General features: G+C 46.3%; 1 protein-coding gene across 2 annotated transcripts in view; it reads left to right on the plus strand.

Annotated features, from left to right (window-relative positions):
* Positions 1–20,015, plus strand: part of NKAIN4 (sodium/potassium transporting ATPase interacting 4) — a 153,860-nt gene that overhangs the window by 63,671 nt on the left and 70,174 nt on the right. For both annotated transcript variants that reach the window (XM_087889019.1, XM_087889020.1), the window contains exon 3: positions 2,999–3,079. In XM_087889019.1, coding sequence (XP_087745145.1) covers positions 2,999–3,079 — 81 coding nt within the window. The remainder of the gene's footprint in view (positions 1–2,998; positions 3,080–20,015) is intronic.

The following is a 20,015-nucleotide window of genomic DNA, read 5'->3' on the forward strand; positions in this document are numbered from 1 at the left end:
TCCGACGATCAGCTGTGCTGCGTGATTTATAGAAAAGCAGGAAATCCTGCTTTCTAGCGAATCTAAATAGTGCGGCACAGCTGTTCTCCCCCCTCGCTGTTCTACTTACCTTCAGAAAAGGCTTCTTAATCCTTTTTCAGCGCTGCGCAGTAGCGCTTGCAGTGTGCATGCGTGCGAAGCGCATGTTTGGTGTGCATTGCGCATGCGCAGGTGAAGCGAACCAGTAGAAGGCTTCAGAGCATTTCACCCCTGGGATCACATGATCCCAGGGACACTGCAACCGTCATAAATACTAGTCAGTTGCCAAGCATCTGAATTTTGTAGGTATCTACAATGATCACAACATCCTGGGTAGTGTGATCCCTATTTGTGACCTTCCCAGCCGGCTTCCGACCAGCAAAGTCAACGGGGGAAGCTGGATTCATTTAACAACCACACGAGTTGCTTAGCAACTGCAGTGATTCACTTAACAACAGACCAAAAAAGGTCATCAGATCAGGCACAAACTTCCCCTCAAGCGACCGTTTTGCTTAGCAATTCTAGTCCCCATTGTGGTTGTTAAATTGTGGACTACTTTTATTTATTATTAGTTCAATTTATATATGGCGCCCTTCTCCGGAGACTCAGGGCTGCTTACAATGCATTAAGCAATAATAGCCTTCATACTTTTGTATATACCTGTTTAGTAGGGCTTTCGCCCCCCCCCCCCAGCGGTGTTCTTTTTTATACAAAGTCAGCTTATTGCCCCCACAATCCGGGTCCTCATTTTACCTACCTCGAAAGGATGGAAGGCTGAGTTAACCTTGAGCCTGGTGAGAATTGAACTCGCAGTAATTGCAGGCAGCTGGCAGCTAAATACTACTTTAACAGTAGTTTAGTCCACTGCGCCATCAAGGCTCTTATTTATTTATCCGCCTTCAATGCAAATATTTCCTTTGGTGCTTGGAACAGTTGCAGGGCCAATTTTTAATTCCTGGGGTGATCCAGAAAAACTTCCAATCGCATTTTCACAAATTGCCAGACAAGGGCATGTCGGGCATTTTTTTCCCCCCATAGTAACAGACGATTGTTTTAAACCTGGCCTGTTGCTGTTTATACAAATTCAAACATGCCATCAAGTCTTCAGCTTGTCTGTCTCCCATAACACATTTGAATGCCACCAGGGGCAATTGAGATTATAAGCAGATAATTGCTTTTTCAGCTACCCCTTCCAACGGAGGTGACTTAATTCACTTCAATCCAACGTTTTCACTTTGTTCTGCAGCCTTTTGGCGGGGAAAAACAATGAAACAATCTGGCAGTTCATAATACAAGGGGGCTTCAGTTTTTAATTGCCGGCCTAAAGGGCCTTTGCCTGTGGCATCGTTTTTCTATGGAGTTGGCCATCCATGGTAATCATCATTAGTCTTCGCATTATGTAACGGAGCCTTGGGGGTCTTTCCATTCCAAACAGCCATAAGACGAACTCTCTTTGCAATTTGAGTAATCTCCTTGTTACCTGCCAGAGCTGATGTCAGCGTTACTGCGTAGGACAAACACGAAATATAACCAAATAAACTAAATTCTATTTTTTTGTAAAGCTACATTCAACTCGAATCTTGGAAGTCTGAAAGCACAATTCTCAGCTCTAGGTTTCCTAGTGCAGGGCAGAGGTGGGTTGCAGCAAGTTCTGACCAGTTCTGGAGAACTGATAGCAGAAATTTTGAGTAGTTCGGAGAACCGATAGTGAAAATTCTGACTGGCCCCGCCCCCATCTATTCTCTGCCTCCCGAGTCCCAGCTGATTGGGAGGAAATGGGGATTTTGCAGTAACCTTCCCCTGGAGTGGGGTGGGAATGGAGATTTTGCAGTATCCTTCCGCTGCCACACCCACCAAGCCATGCCCACCGAGCCATGTCACACCCACCAAGCCACACCCACAGAACCGGTAGTAAAAAATTTTGAAACCCACCACTGGTGCAGGGGTTTCCAATCCAGGTGTGGGCTTCAAAAATTTAAGCAAGGGGTTCTCTGCTCGGTTGCTGGGTGGGCATGGCCATGGTGGCATGGCCTAGTCAGCCTCCTGCATCACGGCAGGGGTGTGTGGCGTTTTTGCTCTCCGGGCTCTGGAGGCTTTCCTCGAGCCTCCGGGAGGGCGAAAATGGCCTCCCCAGGCTCCGGAGGCCAGAAACAGGCCCATTTCTGGCCTTCCTGAACTTCCAACAGACCCATTTTTCGCCCTCCCCCTGCCTCCACACACACCCTGCACTTACCTGCATCCAAAACAGGCCATGTGGGGAATCCTGGAAGGGGCGGGATGGGGTGGGCAGAGCCAGCCAAAAGTGGGATTTGGGGATTCTCCGAACTGCACAGAATCTTAGCTAGAATTTCTCCCGAACCTATGTGAACCCCCAGCAGCCCACCCCTGGGCCGAACACCACAACTGGCCCGTGGCCCGTTCAGAACCGGGCCATGTAAGCGGTGGGCGCTTGTGTTCACGCGTGAAGTGCAACTACAACTGACTTCCCCCATTGTCTTTCCTCGTTCAAAGATAAAGACACCCCAAAAATATTAAGTGAATTTTCTTCTAAATACATTTGTCCCATTTTATGACCTTTCATGCTATGGCTGTTAAGTGAATGACTGCAGCTGTTAAGTTAGTAACACGGTTGCTAAGTGAATCTGGCTTCCCCATTGACTTTGCTTGTCAGAAGTTCGCCAAAGGAGATCACATGACAAGGGTGCAAATTTTGATCATGTGACCACAGGGATGCTGCAACGGCCGTAAGGGTGAAAAACGATCCTCAGTGCTGTTGTAACTCTGAATGGTCACGGAATGAATTGTTGTAAGTCAAGGACTACCTAGTCCTTGACTTACAACGATTCATTTTGTGACCATTCAGAGTTACTTAGATGGTTTGGGAAAGGCGATTAAAAAAAAAACATTTTCAATAAGCACCAAGATTGTTTATTCTCTCCCTTTTTCCCCCTTTCTTGCATGTCGCCATCCTTCTACCCAGTACGCCATCTGGACGGCCATTTGGGTCACCTGGAATATTTTCATCATCTGCTTTTATTTGGAAGTTGGCGGCCTTTCGAAGGTGAGTGACGTTTGGTTCTGAGCATCCAGGAACAATGAAAAGAGGGGAGCACAGGGGTCTGGCCAGTGGGGGCCTTGGCTCTCAAGTCTGCTGGTAGAGAGAATCGGTTAAATTGAGATTCAATTCATTCAGAATGTTGTGGCTCCGTTACCTGAGCCTGTGTCATCGGCAGGAGAGGACTCCGAGAGTGAAGGAGAGGAGTTGGCAAGGCCTCCCTCTCCAGGACCCTCCTCTCTGGCAATGCCTTCGGTGTCCGCCGAAGGGCAAGAGATAGGCCCGGGGCCAAGCACGTCCACGCAGCCACAGGTGGACAGTAATGAGGGAGATGAGTCTTGGCTGGATCCTCGGCAGCGTCACAGAGATAAGCACACACAACAGAAGAAGAGGCGTGCCAGAGATTAAGCTGAGTCACTGGACCACACCCCACAGGGTATACAAGGGGGTGAGGTGGCCATTCAGACTCTGTGACGGACAAAACTAACTACTATCGAGTCACATTGCATCTTTGGAAACAACATTATCGGCCTTGGATTTATTTTACGAACTGGACAATTCTTGACTGTGGGTATTTTATTTATTGAGTAAAAGTTCTTGGCAAGCAGCTACTGGGTTGCTGCCAAGCGTCTTATCGGAAGAATTGGTTGCCTGCCAGTTTATTTAACCACCGGCTGTCTGTTTGTGTGTGTGTGTGAGACGGGGACAGAACACAGAATAGAGCTGGAAGGGACCTTGGAGGTCTTCTAGTCCAGCCCCCTGCTCAGGCAGGAAATCCTATACTATTTCAGACAAGTGACTGTCTAGTCTCTTCCTAAAAACCTCCAGTGATGGAGCACTCACAACTTCTGGAGGCAAGCAGTTCCACTGGTTAATTGTCCTCGCTGTTAGGAAGTTTATCCTTTATTCCAGGTTGCTTCTCTCCTTGATTAGTTTCCATCCGTTGCTTCTTGTCTTGCCTTCTGGTGTTTTGGAAAATAGGTTGACCTCCTCCTCTTTTGTGGCAGCCCCCAGGACTTGGTTGGTTCTCTCCTTGATTAGTTTCCATGCATTGCTTATTCTCCTCTCTGGAGAGGACCTTGGAAGGGACCTTGGAGGTCTTCTAGTCCAACCCCCTGCTCAGGCAGGAAACCCTGTACCATTTCAGACAAATAGTTGTCCAACCTCTTCTTAAAAACTTCCAGTGTTGGAGCATTCACAACTTCTGGAGGCAAGTTGTTCCACTGTCAGGAAATTTCTCCTTAGTTCTAGGTTGCTTCTCTCCTTGAACAGCAGGAAGGAGCTGGTGGTCAGAGTGAAGTGGGTCACCAGCTTAGAGTCGTTACGTTCCCACAAATGGTCTAAATCCAACTCCTCTTGAATTGAATGTTGATTCTTATCTGATGTAAATTTAGTCCTAGGTTGTTTCTCTCCTGGATTAGTTTCCATCCATTGTTTCTTGTTTTGCCTTCTGGTGTTTTGGAAAATAAATTGACCCCCCCCCTCCTCTTTGTGACAGCCCCTCAAATACTGGACTACTGCTATGACGTCACCCCTAGCTCTTCTTTTCTCTAGACTGGCCATATCCAAATTTAACAATCTGCAAATTTGATGAGAGAGAGGACCAAGTGCGGGTTTCAAGAGGTCTTTGTGAGTGAAGAGTCTGCTGGCTATCACGCTTGTAAGATTCAGTCTGGAAAGAGAAGCAGGGAAGGGGAGGGGCGCGTATGGAAGAGGGGATTAAATTATTCTTCCAGAAACTGAATCCAATTTAGTGCTTTAATGCCTCTCCAAAAGAAAAGGCTATCAGTCATTGCAAGCTTCCCTTCCACAGTTTGGAGAGTAAATTAATTTCTTGAACGCAATCCAGTGTCACTGTCTGTTGTTGTGTGGATTCCTGCTGCCACTTCAAACCCTTTTCCTGCCCTGGGCAGGTCTTTTAAGCTTAACATTTCAAAGTTCTTATTACTTAAATATATGTGTATGTGTATGTGTATGTGTATGTGTATGTGTATGTGTATGTGTATGTGTATGTGTATCCCGGGTCTTATATTAATTTTTGCTCCAAAAGACGCATTAGGGCTTATTTTCTGGCTAGGTCTTATTTTGGGGGAAATACGGTACTAAATGCACCCATCTTGCTGACAATCTTAACTGGGGCTTATTTTGAGGGTAGGGCTTCTATTACGAGCATCCTGAAAAATCATGCTAGGACTTATTTTACAATTAGGTCTTATTTTGGGGGGAAACTAGGTGTATGTGTGTGTCTATATGTGTATGTGTGTGTGTACGTGTACCCCAGGTCTTATATTAATTTTTGCTCCAAAAGACACAGTAGGGCTTATTTTCTGGTTAAGTCTTATTTTTGGGGAAATATGGTACTAAATGCATCCATCTGGCTGACAATCTTAACTGGGGCTTATTTGGGGGCATAGGGCTTATATTGCGAGCATCCTGAAAAATCATGCTAGGACTTATTTTACAGTTAGGTCTTATTTTTGGGGAAAACAGGGTGTATGTGCATGTCTATACATGTAAGTGTATGTGTATGTGTATGTGTATGTGTATGTGTATGTGTATGTGTATGTGTATGTGTATGTGTATGTGTATGTGTATGTGTACCCTGGGTCTTATATTATTTTTTGCTCCAAAAGACACATTAGGGGTTATTTTCTGGTTAGGTCTTATTTTTGGGGAAATACGGTACTAAATGTATCTGTCTGGCTGACAATTTTAACTGGGGCTTATTTTGAGGGTAGGGCTTATATTACGAGCATCCTGAAAAATCATGCTAGGACTTATTTTCCAGTTGGGTTTTATTTTGGGGGGAAACAGGGTGTATGTGTATGTGTGTATGTGTGTATGTGTGTATGTATATGTATATGTATATGTATATGTATATGTATATGTATATGTATATGTATATGTATATGTATATGTATATGTATATGTATATGTATATGTATATGTATATGTACATATAGGGAGACTTCTTATGTGTCCACATCAACCAACCTCAGGGCACAGTAGAGTCCCTTGAAGGTCTAGGTAGTCCTCTACTTACAACATTTAGTGACTGAAGTTAAAAAGCACTGAAAAAAAGGGACTTATGACCATTTTTCACATTTATGACCGTTGCAACATCCCCAGTTAAAGAAAACACAGGAAGACTTCTTATGTGTCCACATGTACAGTTAGTACTTACAACAGTTCATTTAGTGACTGTTCAAAAATACAACGGAGCTGAAAAAAGTGACTTAGGACCAGTTTTCACACTTAATGACGGTTGTGGCATCCCCGTGGTCACATGATCCAAAGTTAGACGCTTGACAACTGACTCATACTTATGATGGTTGCGGTGTGTCCCGAGGCCAGGTGATCCCCTTCGGTGACCTCAGTGGTGAAATCTAAAATTTGTTACTACCGGTTCTGTGGCTTGGTGGGGGGCGATTATTTGACATGGGTGGGCATGGCCAATTTTTTTTTTAACTTTTAAAACCATTTTTTCTACAACCCCTTTGGCGAAGAGGTTGTAAAAAAATGCTTTCAAAAGGCTGTGACGATCCCAGCTGAGTTGCCTGATCCTCAGAGGGTTTTTTAAAAACCCTCTGCTGATCAGGCAACTCAGCTGGAATCTTCAGAGCTTGGATCGTCAGAGGCATTTAAAAGAAAAAAACTTTTTTTCTTTTAAATGGCTCTGATGATCCCAGCTGAGTTGCCTTGATCGGCAGAGGGTTTTTTAAAAAAAGCCTCTGATGATTGCGTGGCTCAGCTGGGCATTGTGGGGGCGGGGGCAGGGATTTTTGCTACCGGTTCTCCGAACCACCTGTCTCCATCGCTACCGGATCTGGCAATCCGGTCCGAACCGGGAGCATTTCACCCCTGGGTGACCTTCTGACAAGCAAAGTCAATGGGGAAGCCAGATTCACTTAATGACCATGTTACTAACTACCATATTTTTCAGACTATAAGACGCACTGGTGTATAAGACGCACCAAGATTTCAAAGAGGTAAGTAAGGAAAAAAAAGTTTTTGCCCTCCCTGGCATTCAGGAGCACTCTGTAAGCCACCCAAACACTCTGCGTGCCCCGTTTTTTTGCAAAAACGGACCCGTTTTTTGCCCATTTTTGCAAAAAACGAGGCACACAGAGGGTTTGGGAGGCCTGCAGAGTGCTCCTGGGGGGTGGGGGAGGGCAAAAATGCCCCTGTTTTTGCAAAAATTGGGGAAAAAATGGCCCTGTTTTTTGCAAAAATGGAACGAGCAGGGCGGGATTTGGGGAAGTCAAAAATGGCTGTATTCGGTGTATAAGACGAACCAATATTTCCACCCTCTTTTAGAGGGGAAAAAGTTGTGTCTTATACTCTGAAAAATACGGTAACTGCAGCGATTAATTTAACAACTGTGGCAAGGAAGGTCATAAAATGGGGCAAAAGCCATTGCACAACTGTCTTGCTTAGCAACAGAAATCTTGGGCTCAGTTTGGTTGTAGGTCGAGGACTACCTGTCCAACACTTCTTCCTGGATGCAAATGTTTGTGTGTAATTCCAGACCTTTATAGAGTTGTTTGCTGTGAGTAGCTAGAAGTACATTTTCTCTCCCCAGCCCCACCCCCACCCCCGGTATCTCTGTTTGACTTAAAAGTGGTATGTTGTTTTTTTTTCAGAATAGACCTCTGATTGTGTTTACGTTTTTTCAAAGTTAGATTTAAGGAAAGGACGTAAGAAGAGCTGTTTCGGAGATTGGGAACTGTCCTTGCAATCAGCTTAGAAAAACGAAGTAAATATTCAGTTACCCGTCTATAGAGAGAGAGCTGAGTTGTGACAGTTGCAAATCAATTTCCACAATATTAGCTTTACACGCTGGGAGTTGATCCAGACTGAAAACAAATCTTTTTAATGCTGATGTCCTTGTTGTAGTTGGCTTCTCCCGAAGGATTCTGAGAATCACAGTTTATTGACAGTATTGGATTACCCCAGGAAAAAATAGCTATTCTCCCTTTCTGGCTCCCTGGAATGCTAGAATTCAGGATTTCCTGGGCAGTGGAAATACTCAATAGAATAAATCTATGGTGTTAACAGTTTTGATGGGATTTCATTCTGTTTCATGGAGCTTAGAACTGTTGAGTTCTTCTTCTTCTTCTTCTTCTTCTTCTTCTTCTTCTTCTTCTTCTTCTTCTTCTTCTTCTTCTTCTTCTTCTTCTTCTTCTTCTTCTTCTTCTTCTTCTTCTTCTTCTTCTTCTCCTCCTCCTCCTCCTCCTCCTCCTCCTCCTCCTCCTCCTCCTCCTCTCTTTTAGCACTAATGATATTAACCTATTTAATATAGAAGTATAGTATAGAAGTCCAATAAATCTAATCTAATCTAATTTAATTTGAGTCGTGAAATGTCTGTAAAAAAAGCAAGCTGAGAGTGCACCAAGGACCCTACAATTCTCCTCCTCCTCCTCCTCCTCCTCCCGTCCTCCTTCCCTGTGTCTCCTCCTCCTCCATATCTCCATCTTCCTTCCTCTTCTCTCTCCTTCTCTCTTTTTCTCTCTCCTTCTCTTCCCCTTTCTTCTTCTATCAAGGGAGATACAAAGCGCTGCTTCTTATTCTTCTGGTGGCCTCAACTATTGTTAATTGATGTTGATGTGGTGTGACTTTGAGGTTGTCTTTTCATCATCTCCTAGGTCTGCCTCATGTGCTTTGACCTTCTTCTCTTTTTGTATATGCCCTATATCAGGGGTGTCAAATTCGATTTCTTTGAGGGCCACATCACGGCTGTGTTTGATCTTGGGGGGCCAGTTCGATGTCACTTGTGTTGGGGGCACCTGTGGTGGCCCGAATGCTCTGCCAGTAAAAATGGGCTCCCGAGTTTCGTTTTCGGCTGCGATGGCTTCCTGCAACCCTCTGCTAGAGAAAATGGAGTTCCCAAGCTCCGTTTTTACTGGCTGTTGTGGCCCGTACGTGGCCTGTGCAGCTAGTAGCCGATTCAGACAGTGAGGAGGCTGGTGTGGTGCTGGGCCAGCAGCCTGTGCAGCTGGCACTCGAGTCGGACAATGAGGAGGCTGGAGAAGATGTGGTGCCAGAGGCAGGGATTCAGCCTTCAGAACCTCCAGAAGCTCCCTTAAGTGAAGAGGACAAAGAGGAGGAGCCTCTTCTCAATGCACGGGCGCGCAGAGTTGCCAAAAGGCAGGAGTGGCTCCTCAGGAGGAGGTCTCCTCGAGAGTAAGGCGTGGGGCTAATTGGCCACTCCCTTATAGCCTATTTAAGGAGGAATGCCGACTGAAGCAATTTGCAGGGAACAACTTCGTTCACATACCTTCGTGTCTTGTCTTGCTTATCTTATCAGCTTCCTGCAAATTGCTTCTGGGCATTCTGCCAACCACAGTAAGTTTTCAGTTATTATTCTTTGAATTCTTGGCGGCTGTTAATGCAGTTAATTAACAGGCGTTGTTGTAAAAAAACTGGTTTATTTAGTAAACTAAGGTTTGTACAGACTTTGTGTGTGCTGCGTTCTTTGGGTCCGTAGCTGGGGCAGAACACTGGCAGAGGCACTGTGGGCCGGTCCTTTGCTGCTTCCAGGGTGGCCCCGCGGGCCAGCTCTAAGCACCCTGCGGGCCAGATCCGGGCCCCGAGCCTTGAGTTTGACACCCCTGCCCTATATAGTTTATCGAAGTTCTGCCACAATGAAATGATCTAAGATTTGGATGGGATGCTGGAAAGAATGTTGAGTATTTTGGCATTTGTTGCTGACTTAAAGTTGATTCCCAAGAGGTACAGGTAATCCTCGACTTGCAACCATCTGCTTAATGACTGTTTGAAGTTACAATGACAGTGATTGTTGCAGCCCTCCCCATGGTCAACATTCAGAGGCTTGGCAACTGACTCATCTTTATGACGGTTGCAGTGTCCCGGGGTCACGTGATCCCCTTTTGTGACCTTCTGATGACCAAAGTCAATGGGGAAGACAGGTTCACTTAACCATGTCACAAACTTAACAACTGCAGTGATTCACTTAACAACAACGTTCATAAAGTGGGGCAAAATTAAGCTAACAAGTGTTTCTCTTAGCAACAGACATTTTGGGTTCAATTGTGATTGTATATCCAGGACTACCTGTGTTCTGACCTAGGCTTCCTGAGACAGTAAAAAACACACAATTAGTCCCCAAAACCCTCTTTTTATTTCAACGGCTGTGAATTCTGTTCATTCACAGCCTGTTCATTCTCATTCTGTTCATTCACAGATGAGTCCGAAATAGTTTGTAAAGAGTCCGACAGAAGTCTGCCACAGTCCTTCGGGATAAGGCTGATAAGCACCCATCTTTATCTCCCTTGACACGCTGCCAAAGACCTAATTGGCAAACTAGGTTTGCAAGGCCACACGGAGCACAGAGTCAAAACGGAGCTTCAGAATTTAAACCAACCAGCACGAACAAAGTTGCTTCCTGCAAAGGCTCACGTGCCTTTGCTCCACCTTACGGGAGGGGCCAATCATCTCCAAGCCCTACTCCCGAGTCGTCCCTTTTGTTTTAACTGTTCTTGCCTTCTGGCAGCTCTGCGCATGCGTGCACTGGGAACAGGCTCCCCCTGTTCCTCTGCCTCACTGATGTCCAACTCTGGAGGCTCCAGAGTCAGCACATAACTCCCAGATGGCTCTGGCCCAAGGGTGGGTTCTACTTACCTTTACTACCGGTTCGCAACAGGGCCGCACACTCTTCTGCACATGTGAAGAAGCTTCCTGATGACGTCCGGATCAGTGGGTGGAGCCTCCCGCTGGTTTTACTACTGGCTCTTGCAAACTGGTCCGAATCGGGGCAACACACCACTGTCCTGGCCCCACCTCTGCCTCCGACGCAGAGCCCTCATCTGAGCCTTCCCCAGACTCCAGGACTCCCATGTCCATCCCCAGCCTCCTCACTGTCTGACTCTTGTGCCAGCTCCCCAGGCCACCTGCGGACCACAACAACCTGACATACATCTGGACTTATCAAATTCACACTGTCCTTTGTGCTCACTGATGTTGGAGAGGATAGAAAATCACGTTTTTTTACAAGTCTTTCTTTTCAAATGAAAACCTTCCAAAATAAGCTGAATTTATGCAAGGAATTAAGGCCAAGATCCTAATAAAGAACATCTTGGAATCCAGAAGGAGGATCACGGATCATCTCCTTTGCTGGATCTCGTTCTAAATCAGGCAGCTGGTACACCATCTGTGTCAACGCTGAAGGGATACGTATTCTGGCCTCTAAATAGAATAGAATAACAGAGTTGGAAGGGACCTTGGAGGTCTTCTAGTCCAACCCCCTGCTCAGGCAGGAAACCCTACACCATTTCAGACAGATGGCTGTCCAGTCTCTTCTTAAAAACTTCCAGTGTTGGAGGATTTACAACTTCTGGAGGCAAGTTGTTCCGCTGATTATCTAATAAATGAAATGAAATGAAATGATTAACTGTTCTCACTATCAGGAAATTTCTCCTTAGTTCCAGGTTGCTTCTCTCCTTGATTAATTTCCACCCATTGCTTCTTGTCATGTCTTCAGATGCTTTGGAGAATAGCTTGGCTCCCTCTTCTTTGTGGCAGCCCCTGAGATATTGTAACACTGCTATCCTGTCACTCTTAGTCCTTCTTTTCATTAAACTAGACATACCCAATTCTTGCAATCATTCTTTATATGTTTTAGTCTCCAGTCCCCTAATCGTCTTTGTTGCTCTTGTCTGCACTTTTTCTAGAGTCTCAACGTCTTTTTTTACATCGTGGCGACCAAAATGTCGAAGGGCAAAGGCATATCCTCCCTGCTCCTAAGTTCCACGTTTAATTTTTTTCCCCCCCATTGCAAAATAGCTGGGCTGATCTGTCTTTGTCAGCCGAAGGTTAATATATAGTGACAAAAGGCAAGGAAGTGCAGTGAGGGAGAAAGGATGGAGTCGTTGATTTGTAGCTGGCGGGAACGGGTGTCCTTTTTCCGCGCAAAAACAGAAAAGAAGGGGGAGGAGACGGGCGAGAAATGAAATTGGCCTCTCATGGGCTCAGGATGTGGAGAGGAACCCTATCATGGAGTCCTCGGAAAAAACTGCATCCAAGTTTTCATCCTACTTCTTGGTTGTGAGAATCAAGCATCTAAGTCAGTGATGGTTAACCTTTTTGGTGCCGAGTGCCCAAAATGCACACGCCTGTGCCTGAACCCCCAAAATGCAATGTGAGCCTCCGCACATGCACCCAACCCCCGGGCATGTGCGCAAGCCACCCGCACCCCGTTTTAATAATAATAATAATAATAATAATAATAATAATAATAATAATAATAATAATTTTATTTATATACCGCCCATTCTCCCGAAGGACTCAGGGCGGTGTACAGCCAGAATTAAAACACAAATATACAAATATACAATATCCTAGTTAAGATTAATTAAAATCATTAAATAGTTTTGGCCAAATTTTAAAACCCAAAATTAAAACCCAATTTAAAATCATTCAATTTGACAGCCCTGCCTGTCGGAACAGTAGGGTCTTGAGGGCACAGTGAAAAACCCGGAGGTCAGAGATGTTACGAATATCCGGAAGCCAGTTTTGGCTTCCAGGTTGATGCAGGAGGCTTTCCAGGCCTCCTGGGGGGGGGGCGCGTGAGGTTCCTCGTGCCCCGTTTTGGGCCTGGGAAGCCTCCTGCACCCCCACACATGCACCCCACACACACATGCGTCCCCCCCACGCATTCTCACGCTCATCCCCACATGCACCCTGCCCCTGCGCAGTGGAGCTGGGCTGGAGTGACAGTTGGCATGCCCGCAGAGAGGGCTCTCATAGGTTCGCCATCACGGATCTAAGCTTAAACCAACCTCTTCAAATCTATGATTGTAGGTCATTAGTCTTTAAACGTCTGCATCAGTGGTAGGTTGCCCCTGGTTCGGACCGTTTCGCAGGAACCGAAACCGGCGGGAGGCTCCACCCACTGACCCCGACGTCATCAGGAAGTTTCTGCGCATGTGCAGAAGCGCGCGCGCGGCCCTGTTGCAAACCGGTAGTAAAGGTAAGTAGAGCCCACCCCTGAACTGCATGTATCTCCACTGATGGGTGTAGCTTAAAGCATCCAAAGGAACAACAGCTAAACTTTCCATCTGTAGGAGAAGAGCAGGAAAAGCTGGTGGTCAGAGTTAAGGGGGTCATAAGCTTAGAATCGTTACGTTCCCACAAATGGTCTAAATCCAACCCCTCTTGAATTCTGTTGATTCTTATCTGGTGTCAAGACAAGAGACAAGAGACAAGACAAGCTTTATTGTCACTTTTTTTCTGTGAACCCACTAGGACATATTGAAAGAAAATAAATATATATCCATACACATACATGGTCACACGTATACATCAGTGGTGGGTTTCCAATATTCTTACCACTGGTTCGCCCTGCGCACACCTTCCGCACATGTGCCCGGCCTTCCACGCATGTGCTTTGCTCGCTCGTGTGCCTTCTGCACATGCACCCGGCCTCGAAAACGTGCCTAAATAGGACGTCATAGAGACAGGGTGCGTGGGTGGGCCCACCTACGATCTCCGCTACCGGTTCGCCAGAACTGGTACGAACTGGCTGAATACCACCTCTAGTATACAAACAGGTAGTCTTTGATTTATGGCCACAATTGAGCCTAAAATTTATGTTGTTAAGTGAGACATTTATTAAGTGGGTTCTTTAGGATCTTTCTTGCCCTGGTTTTTAAGTGAATCACTGCAGTTGGTAAGTTAGTACCACGGTTAAGTTAAGTGAATCTGGTTTCCCCATTGACTTGGCTGGTCAGAAGGTCGCAAAAAGGGATCACTTTTTGCGGATGCTGCAACGGTCATAAGTATGAACCAGTCCTGCCAAGCCCTTGAATTTTGATCACATGATCATGGGCCTGCTACCAAGGTCGTAAGTGTGAAAAACGGTTATAAATCACTTTTTTTTCAGTGCCGTTGTCAGCACTTCAACCTGCATTTACTCTAGTGCTGACATAAGAAGGAGAAGAGAGGGCAGCTGGCAAGAGGACGCTTGACTTCTCACCTACTTATTTTCCCTGGAGATAATGTTTCTGAGGAGATGAGATGGGAGGGGGGACATTCCTGGGAGCTGAAGTGGGAGATATGGGGAGAGTGATTTGGGAAGAGGGCCAATGAGACGCAGAGAATTGGGGAATGGAAAGGGGAAGGTTTGGGGGTCAGGAAGTCAGTGTTGGCTACGCCACGATCGGGGACAGGTTGTCGTGCTTAATAAAATGAAAGATTTCTTCAAAGACTATTTGTTTGGAAATGCAATTTATTTTAATTGAGACGACATTGAAACCTGACAGCCATTGTAACTTTGATCAGTCACTGAATGAACTGTTGTAAATCGAGGACTATCTGTATCGCCTGTATGGGTTGTTTCTTGTTTTTTGCCCACCTGGCCCCTTTTCCTTCTCTTCCCCGCCTCTTCGTTTACCTCCCGTTCTGAGCGCCAGGATGGGACTTCTGCAAAGCAATGCTTTCCTCCCTTGAGAACGCTCATTATTCTACTACTGCTAGCTCCAGATTGTATTTGGTGACCCCATCTGGACGCCGGTACCCCATTGAAAAGAGGTGGAATTATGGATGAGAGAGGCAGCAAAGGAGGATCAGAGCTCTCTCTCTGTGGACTCCAATGGGGGATATAATTTATTCCCTCGCCCTTCTTGATTCCAATTCTCCATGCCTGGCTCCAATTGTCCTAAAAAAAAAAAACCAGGATTAGCAATAGCAATAGCTCTTAGGCTTATATACTGTCCCATAGCGCTTTACAATATCTCTGGGTAGTTTACAATGTAAGCATTACTTGCGTATCGCCCCCAGCAATGTGGTTCCTCATTTTACCGACCTCGGAAGGACAAAAGGCTGAGTCAATCTGGAGCCGGTCAGGATCGAACTTGACTGTGGGCAGAGTTTGCCTGCAATGCAGATAGCCCTCGACCTATGACCCCAATTGAGCCCAAAATTTATCTTGTTAAGTGAGGCATTTGTTAGGTGAGTTTTGCCCCATTTTTACGACTTTTTTCGTGGACATTATCACTTAGGGGTGTACTCACTTTTGTTGCCAGCAGTTTAGACATTAAGGGCTGTGTGTGTGTGTGTGTTGCGTTATTTTGAGGGGACAGCACATTTACACTGTTATACAAGCTGTATCCTCACTACTTTACATTGTGGCCAAGTGTCATTTCTTTAGTGTTGTCACATGAAAAGATATACTTAAATATTTACAAAATGTGAGGGGGTGTACTCCCTTTCTGTGACATGCTGTATGTTAAAGAAAATATATATATATATAAAAAACCACTCTAGCCCAGGGGATCCCCAACCCAGGGGTGAAATGCTCCCGGTTCAGACCTTTTCGGACGGACCGCTAGTGATGGCAGCTGGTGGTTCAGGGAACTGGTAGCGATGGAGGCGTGAGGCTCCGCCCACCCGCCCAGTCATCGTTACTTCCTGGTTTTAACCAGGAAGTAACCTGTTTTTTACCCCCTGCGTATGCGCAGAAGGGTTTACGCATGCACAGAGGGTCTGCGCGCATGCATGTACTTCCGAACTGGTTGGGAAGGTAAATAGATTTCACCCCTGCCCCAATCCCTGGGACGTGACCCCACTACTGGGCCATGAACTGCTTGGAACTGGGCCGCGGTAGTGATGGATAAGTATGCATGCATCCCCACTCGCGCAAGCAGCGGGCAAGTGCATGTGTGCACCGGGGTGGGCTCTAAAATTTTTTACTACCGGTTCTGTGGGCGTGGCTTATTATATGGGCGTGGCTTGATGGTCATGTGACAATTCTTTAGGATTTAGCAGAGGTACTGGTCTACCAGGCTTTTAACTGCTTGCAGAGCTGTACCAGTCTACTCATTTGTTTTTTGAGGCACTGGTCTACCCGTTTGTTTTTCGAGCTCACTGGTCTATCACCACACTGCCTTTTAACACTGATCAGCCATAGGGCGGCCCTTTGAAGTTTTTTTCCTTCTAGCCGATCAGCTGGGACTCGGGAGGCAGTGAATAGATTGGGGGCAGGCCAAATAAAAGGTAAGAATAACATGGGGGGGGGCAGCTTCCAAACAAAGAGAACTGGTTCGGTGACGTCATATCATCACCGCTACCGGCTCGGCCGAACCAGGCCAAACCGGGAGGAACTCACCACTGGCGTGCACGCTCCATTTGCGCGAGCGGCATGCTTGCTGCTTGCACAAATTGAGCTGCCCGTGTGTGCACGTCCACTTGCTGGCTGCTTGTGCCAAATGATTCCCTTCTCCCCTTCCCCACCAGTCCGCAAAGCCACAAAGGTTGTAAAACTCCACTCTAGCCCTCTTGAACCCTTTCTTTACCTGTAACATTGCCACCTCTCCTTGATCTGCTAACACCTGGCAGCAGCCCGAAGCTCAGGTGATCACTCTGAAGGACCATTCATTTATTCATTCATTCACAGCAACCATTCATTTAGTGACCATTCAAAGGTACAAAGGCACTGGAAAAAAAGTGACTTGTGACCATTTTTCTCACCTGTGACCACTGCAGCATCCCCGTGGTCATGTGATCAAAATTTGGACGCTTGGCAACTGGCATGTACTTATGACGGTTGCAGTGTCTTGGGGCCACATGATCCCCTTTTCTTATCTTCTGACAATGGGGAGATCAGAACCATTTTACTCACTTAACAATTGCAGTGATTCCCGTAACAACCATGCCAAGAAAGGTTGTAAAAGGAGGCAAAACTCACTCAACACCTATCTCACTTAGCAACAGACGTTTTGGGCTTAATGATGGCCGTACGTCAAGGATCATCTGTATTCAGAATCGGGGCTATCGGCGGGAACTTCTGGAGCTCAGAAATTCCCGTCCGTGTCGCCGCGATGTATTGCTTCGGAGAGTGGGATAGGGCTGTTGTAAATCAGAGGCCAGGCATTTGCTCTGTTCCAAGATGTCTCTCCCGCTCTTGCAGAGAGCTTTATTTTTTATACAGTTTTTACAGGCAGACAAAAAGGCAGGCAAGCAACAGTGTTCTAATTGGACAATCCTCCTCCTTCTTCCCCCACTCAGTAGAAGGTCAGATAACACAGACCAGAGCAAGAATGAGATCATACAGGAAGAAGATACAATGACACCAGAAACGGAAGCAGTGTGCTGCATTCGGCCCGACGTCATTCTTCAATCCCTACATAGGGCGGCATATATAAATGTAATAAATAGTGATCATTGGCAGCAGCATCCTACCATTTGTCTGAAAAAGTACAGGGTATAGGGCTGTGATTGTGAACCTATGGCACGCAGCGCCTTCTCTGTGGGCACGTGAGCCGTCGCCCCGGCTCAGCTCCGCCATGTATGCACGTGCACCTCCCGCCGGCCAGCTGGTCTTTGGGTCTCTGCTGCGCGTTCATGGGGGGGGCATGCACGCATATGCGGAGGGGCGGGGTGCATGTTCAGGGCCGCCTGTGCATGCGAGGGTGGATGTGGGAGGCGCATGCATGGAGCGCCCATGCACAGAGGGCTGGGGGCATGCGGAAGGCATGTGCGCATATGCGTGGGGCAGGCTGCATGCATGGGGACCGTGCATGCATTGCCTTTTGGGGGTTCAGGCACACGCGCTTTGGGCACTCGGTCCGGAAAAGTTTAGCCATCACTGGTATAAGGGTCTCCTGCTTGAGCAATGGGTTGGACTAGAAGACCTCTAAAGTCCCTTCCAACTCTGTTATTAACACCTGCAATTTTCTTGATAACTCAGTGATAAATGGTTGTTCGGAACGTAGAGCCAAAAGATTTAGAAATATAAAGACTCTCTCGCCCTCCTGGTTAATAATACATTTTCACCTCTTATTAAAACATGCAAAATTATTCTTGCCTTCAAGCCCTTCTCAGATCTGGTCTCCCCAGACTGAATTCATCTGAAGGGACATTACCATGCCTTTCTTTTGATAACGCAAATGGATGCTATTGAGCATGGAAGCCCATCTGCCTCGCGGCCCCTTCCGTCTGTCCCTTGCAAAAAGAGAAAATATTTGCATGGCAATTTCCCAAAGGAGAAGCCTCGCCTGGCGTAACCCTCATTGTGTACCTGTTAGGCAGGAAAATAATCAGACGTATTAATCAGGTGTATAATCCTTTCACAGTTTTAAGGTTTTGCATGTTCGGTCTGCAGATGGACTGGCTTGGTGGTCGTTTCTTAGATTCCCTTGAGCACATCTCTGCAACGTGGTTATGCAAAATAGAGCAAGCTGGCCCTTTTTCCATTGTAGGGTGTGTGTATTTATTGATTGATTGATTGATTGATTGATTGATTGATTGGTTCGATTTATATGCTGCCCTTCTCCGGAGACTCAGGGCGGCTTACAATGCGTTAAGCAACAGCCTTCATACTTTCGTATATACCTGCTTAGTAGGGCTTTCGGCCCCCCTAAGCGGTGTTCTTTTTTTATACAAAGTCAGCTTATTGCCCCCACAATCCGGGTCCTCATTTTACCTACCTCAAAAGGATGGAAGGCTGAGTCAACCTTGAGCCTGGTGAGATTTGAACTTGCAATAATTGCAGGCAGCTGGTGTTATCTTAACAGTGCTTTAGTCTGCTGTGCCACCAAGGCTCTAATCAAGGCGACTCCATATCAGGGGTGGGTTCTACTTACCTTTACTACCGGTTCGCGACGGGGCCACGCGCATGCGCAGAAGCGTTCTGATGACGCCGGGGTCGATGGGCGGAGCCTCCCGCCGGTTTTACTACCGGTTCTATAGAACCGGTGCGAACCGGGGGCAACCCACCACTGGTCCATATGTTGGAGCCAGTTTGGTCTGGAGGTTAAGGCTAGAAAGCAGGGGACCGTGAGCTCAAGTCCTGCCTTAGTCATGAAAGCCAGCTAGGTGACTTTGGGCCAATCACCAGGAACTGTCTGTGAAGAGCTGAAGAAGCTTCTTGGATAAGAAGCAAAACGTCTTCAGAGAAAAACAAGAAAGTCGAGTTGCCTCTTGAAAAAGTCACCTTTGGGTCAGCAGGAAATAATAAATTCTAATCCTACTTTAGGCATGGAAGCTGGCTAGTTGAATTTGGGCCTATCACCAGGAGACCATGGGTTCTAGTCCCGCTTTAGGCATGAAAGCTGACTCGGTGACTTTGGGCCAATCATCAGGAGACTGTGAGTTCTAGTACTGTCTCAGGCCTGAAAGCCAGCTGGGTGACTTTGGGCCAATATCCAGGAGATTGTGAATTCTAGTCCCACCTTTAGGCATGGAAGCTGGTTGGGTGACTTTGGGCCAATCACCAGGAGACTGTGACTTCTAGTTCCACCTTTAGGCATCAAAGCTGGTTGGGTGACTTTGGGCCAATCACCAAGAGACTGTGAATTCTAGTCCCACCTTTAGGCATGAAAGCTGGTTGGGTGACTTTGGGCCAATCACCAGGAGACTGTGACTTCCAGTCCACCTTAGGCATTAAACCTGGGTGAGGGACTTTGGGCCAATCACCAGGAGACAGAGAGTTCTAATCCCGCCTTAACCATGAAAGCCAGCTAAGTGACTTTGAGCCAGTCCCCCTCTCTCTCAGCTCAACCCACCTCAAAACGTTGTTTTGGTAGTGAAAATAGGAAGAATAGGGAATATTAGGAATGTTCAGTGCCTTGAGTTACTTATAAAGTAATAAAGGTGGGATTTAAAAAAAAAATCTAATAAATAAATAATAAATATCCATCATGCTATTCTCTTTCAGCATGAAAAGGCAATGATCAGCAAACTTCTGAAAAAGAAGTCATAAGTAAAATTCTTTAAAAGGCCAGAATTAAAAGAAGAAGAAGAAATCTAATTAAATCTACATTACACCAACACTGTTCACTACCTTTCCCCATTGTTTTGCTATATCACATCCCAAAATACATTTCCATTCATTTTCTGAACTTCTCACTTCTCTCTTTTGGGGATTCTTATCAACGCCCTCTGGTCACACTTCGTTAATTTCCCCTTTCCTCTTTACACATTCGCA

Source organism: Pantherophis guttatus, chromosome 3 (assembly GCF_059756535.1).
Source record: "Pantherophis guttatus breed Tessera chromosome 3, ASM5975653v1, whole genome shotgun sequence".
Classification (NCBI taxonomy): domain Eukaryota; kingdom Metazoa; phylum Chordata; class Lepidosauria; order Squamata; family Colubridae; genus Pantherophis; species Pantherophis guttatus.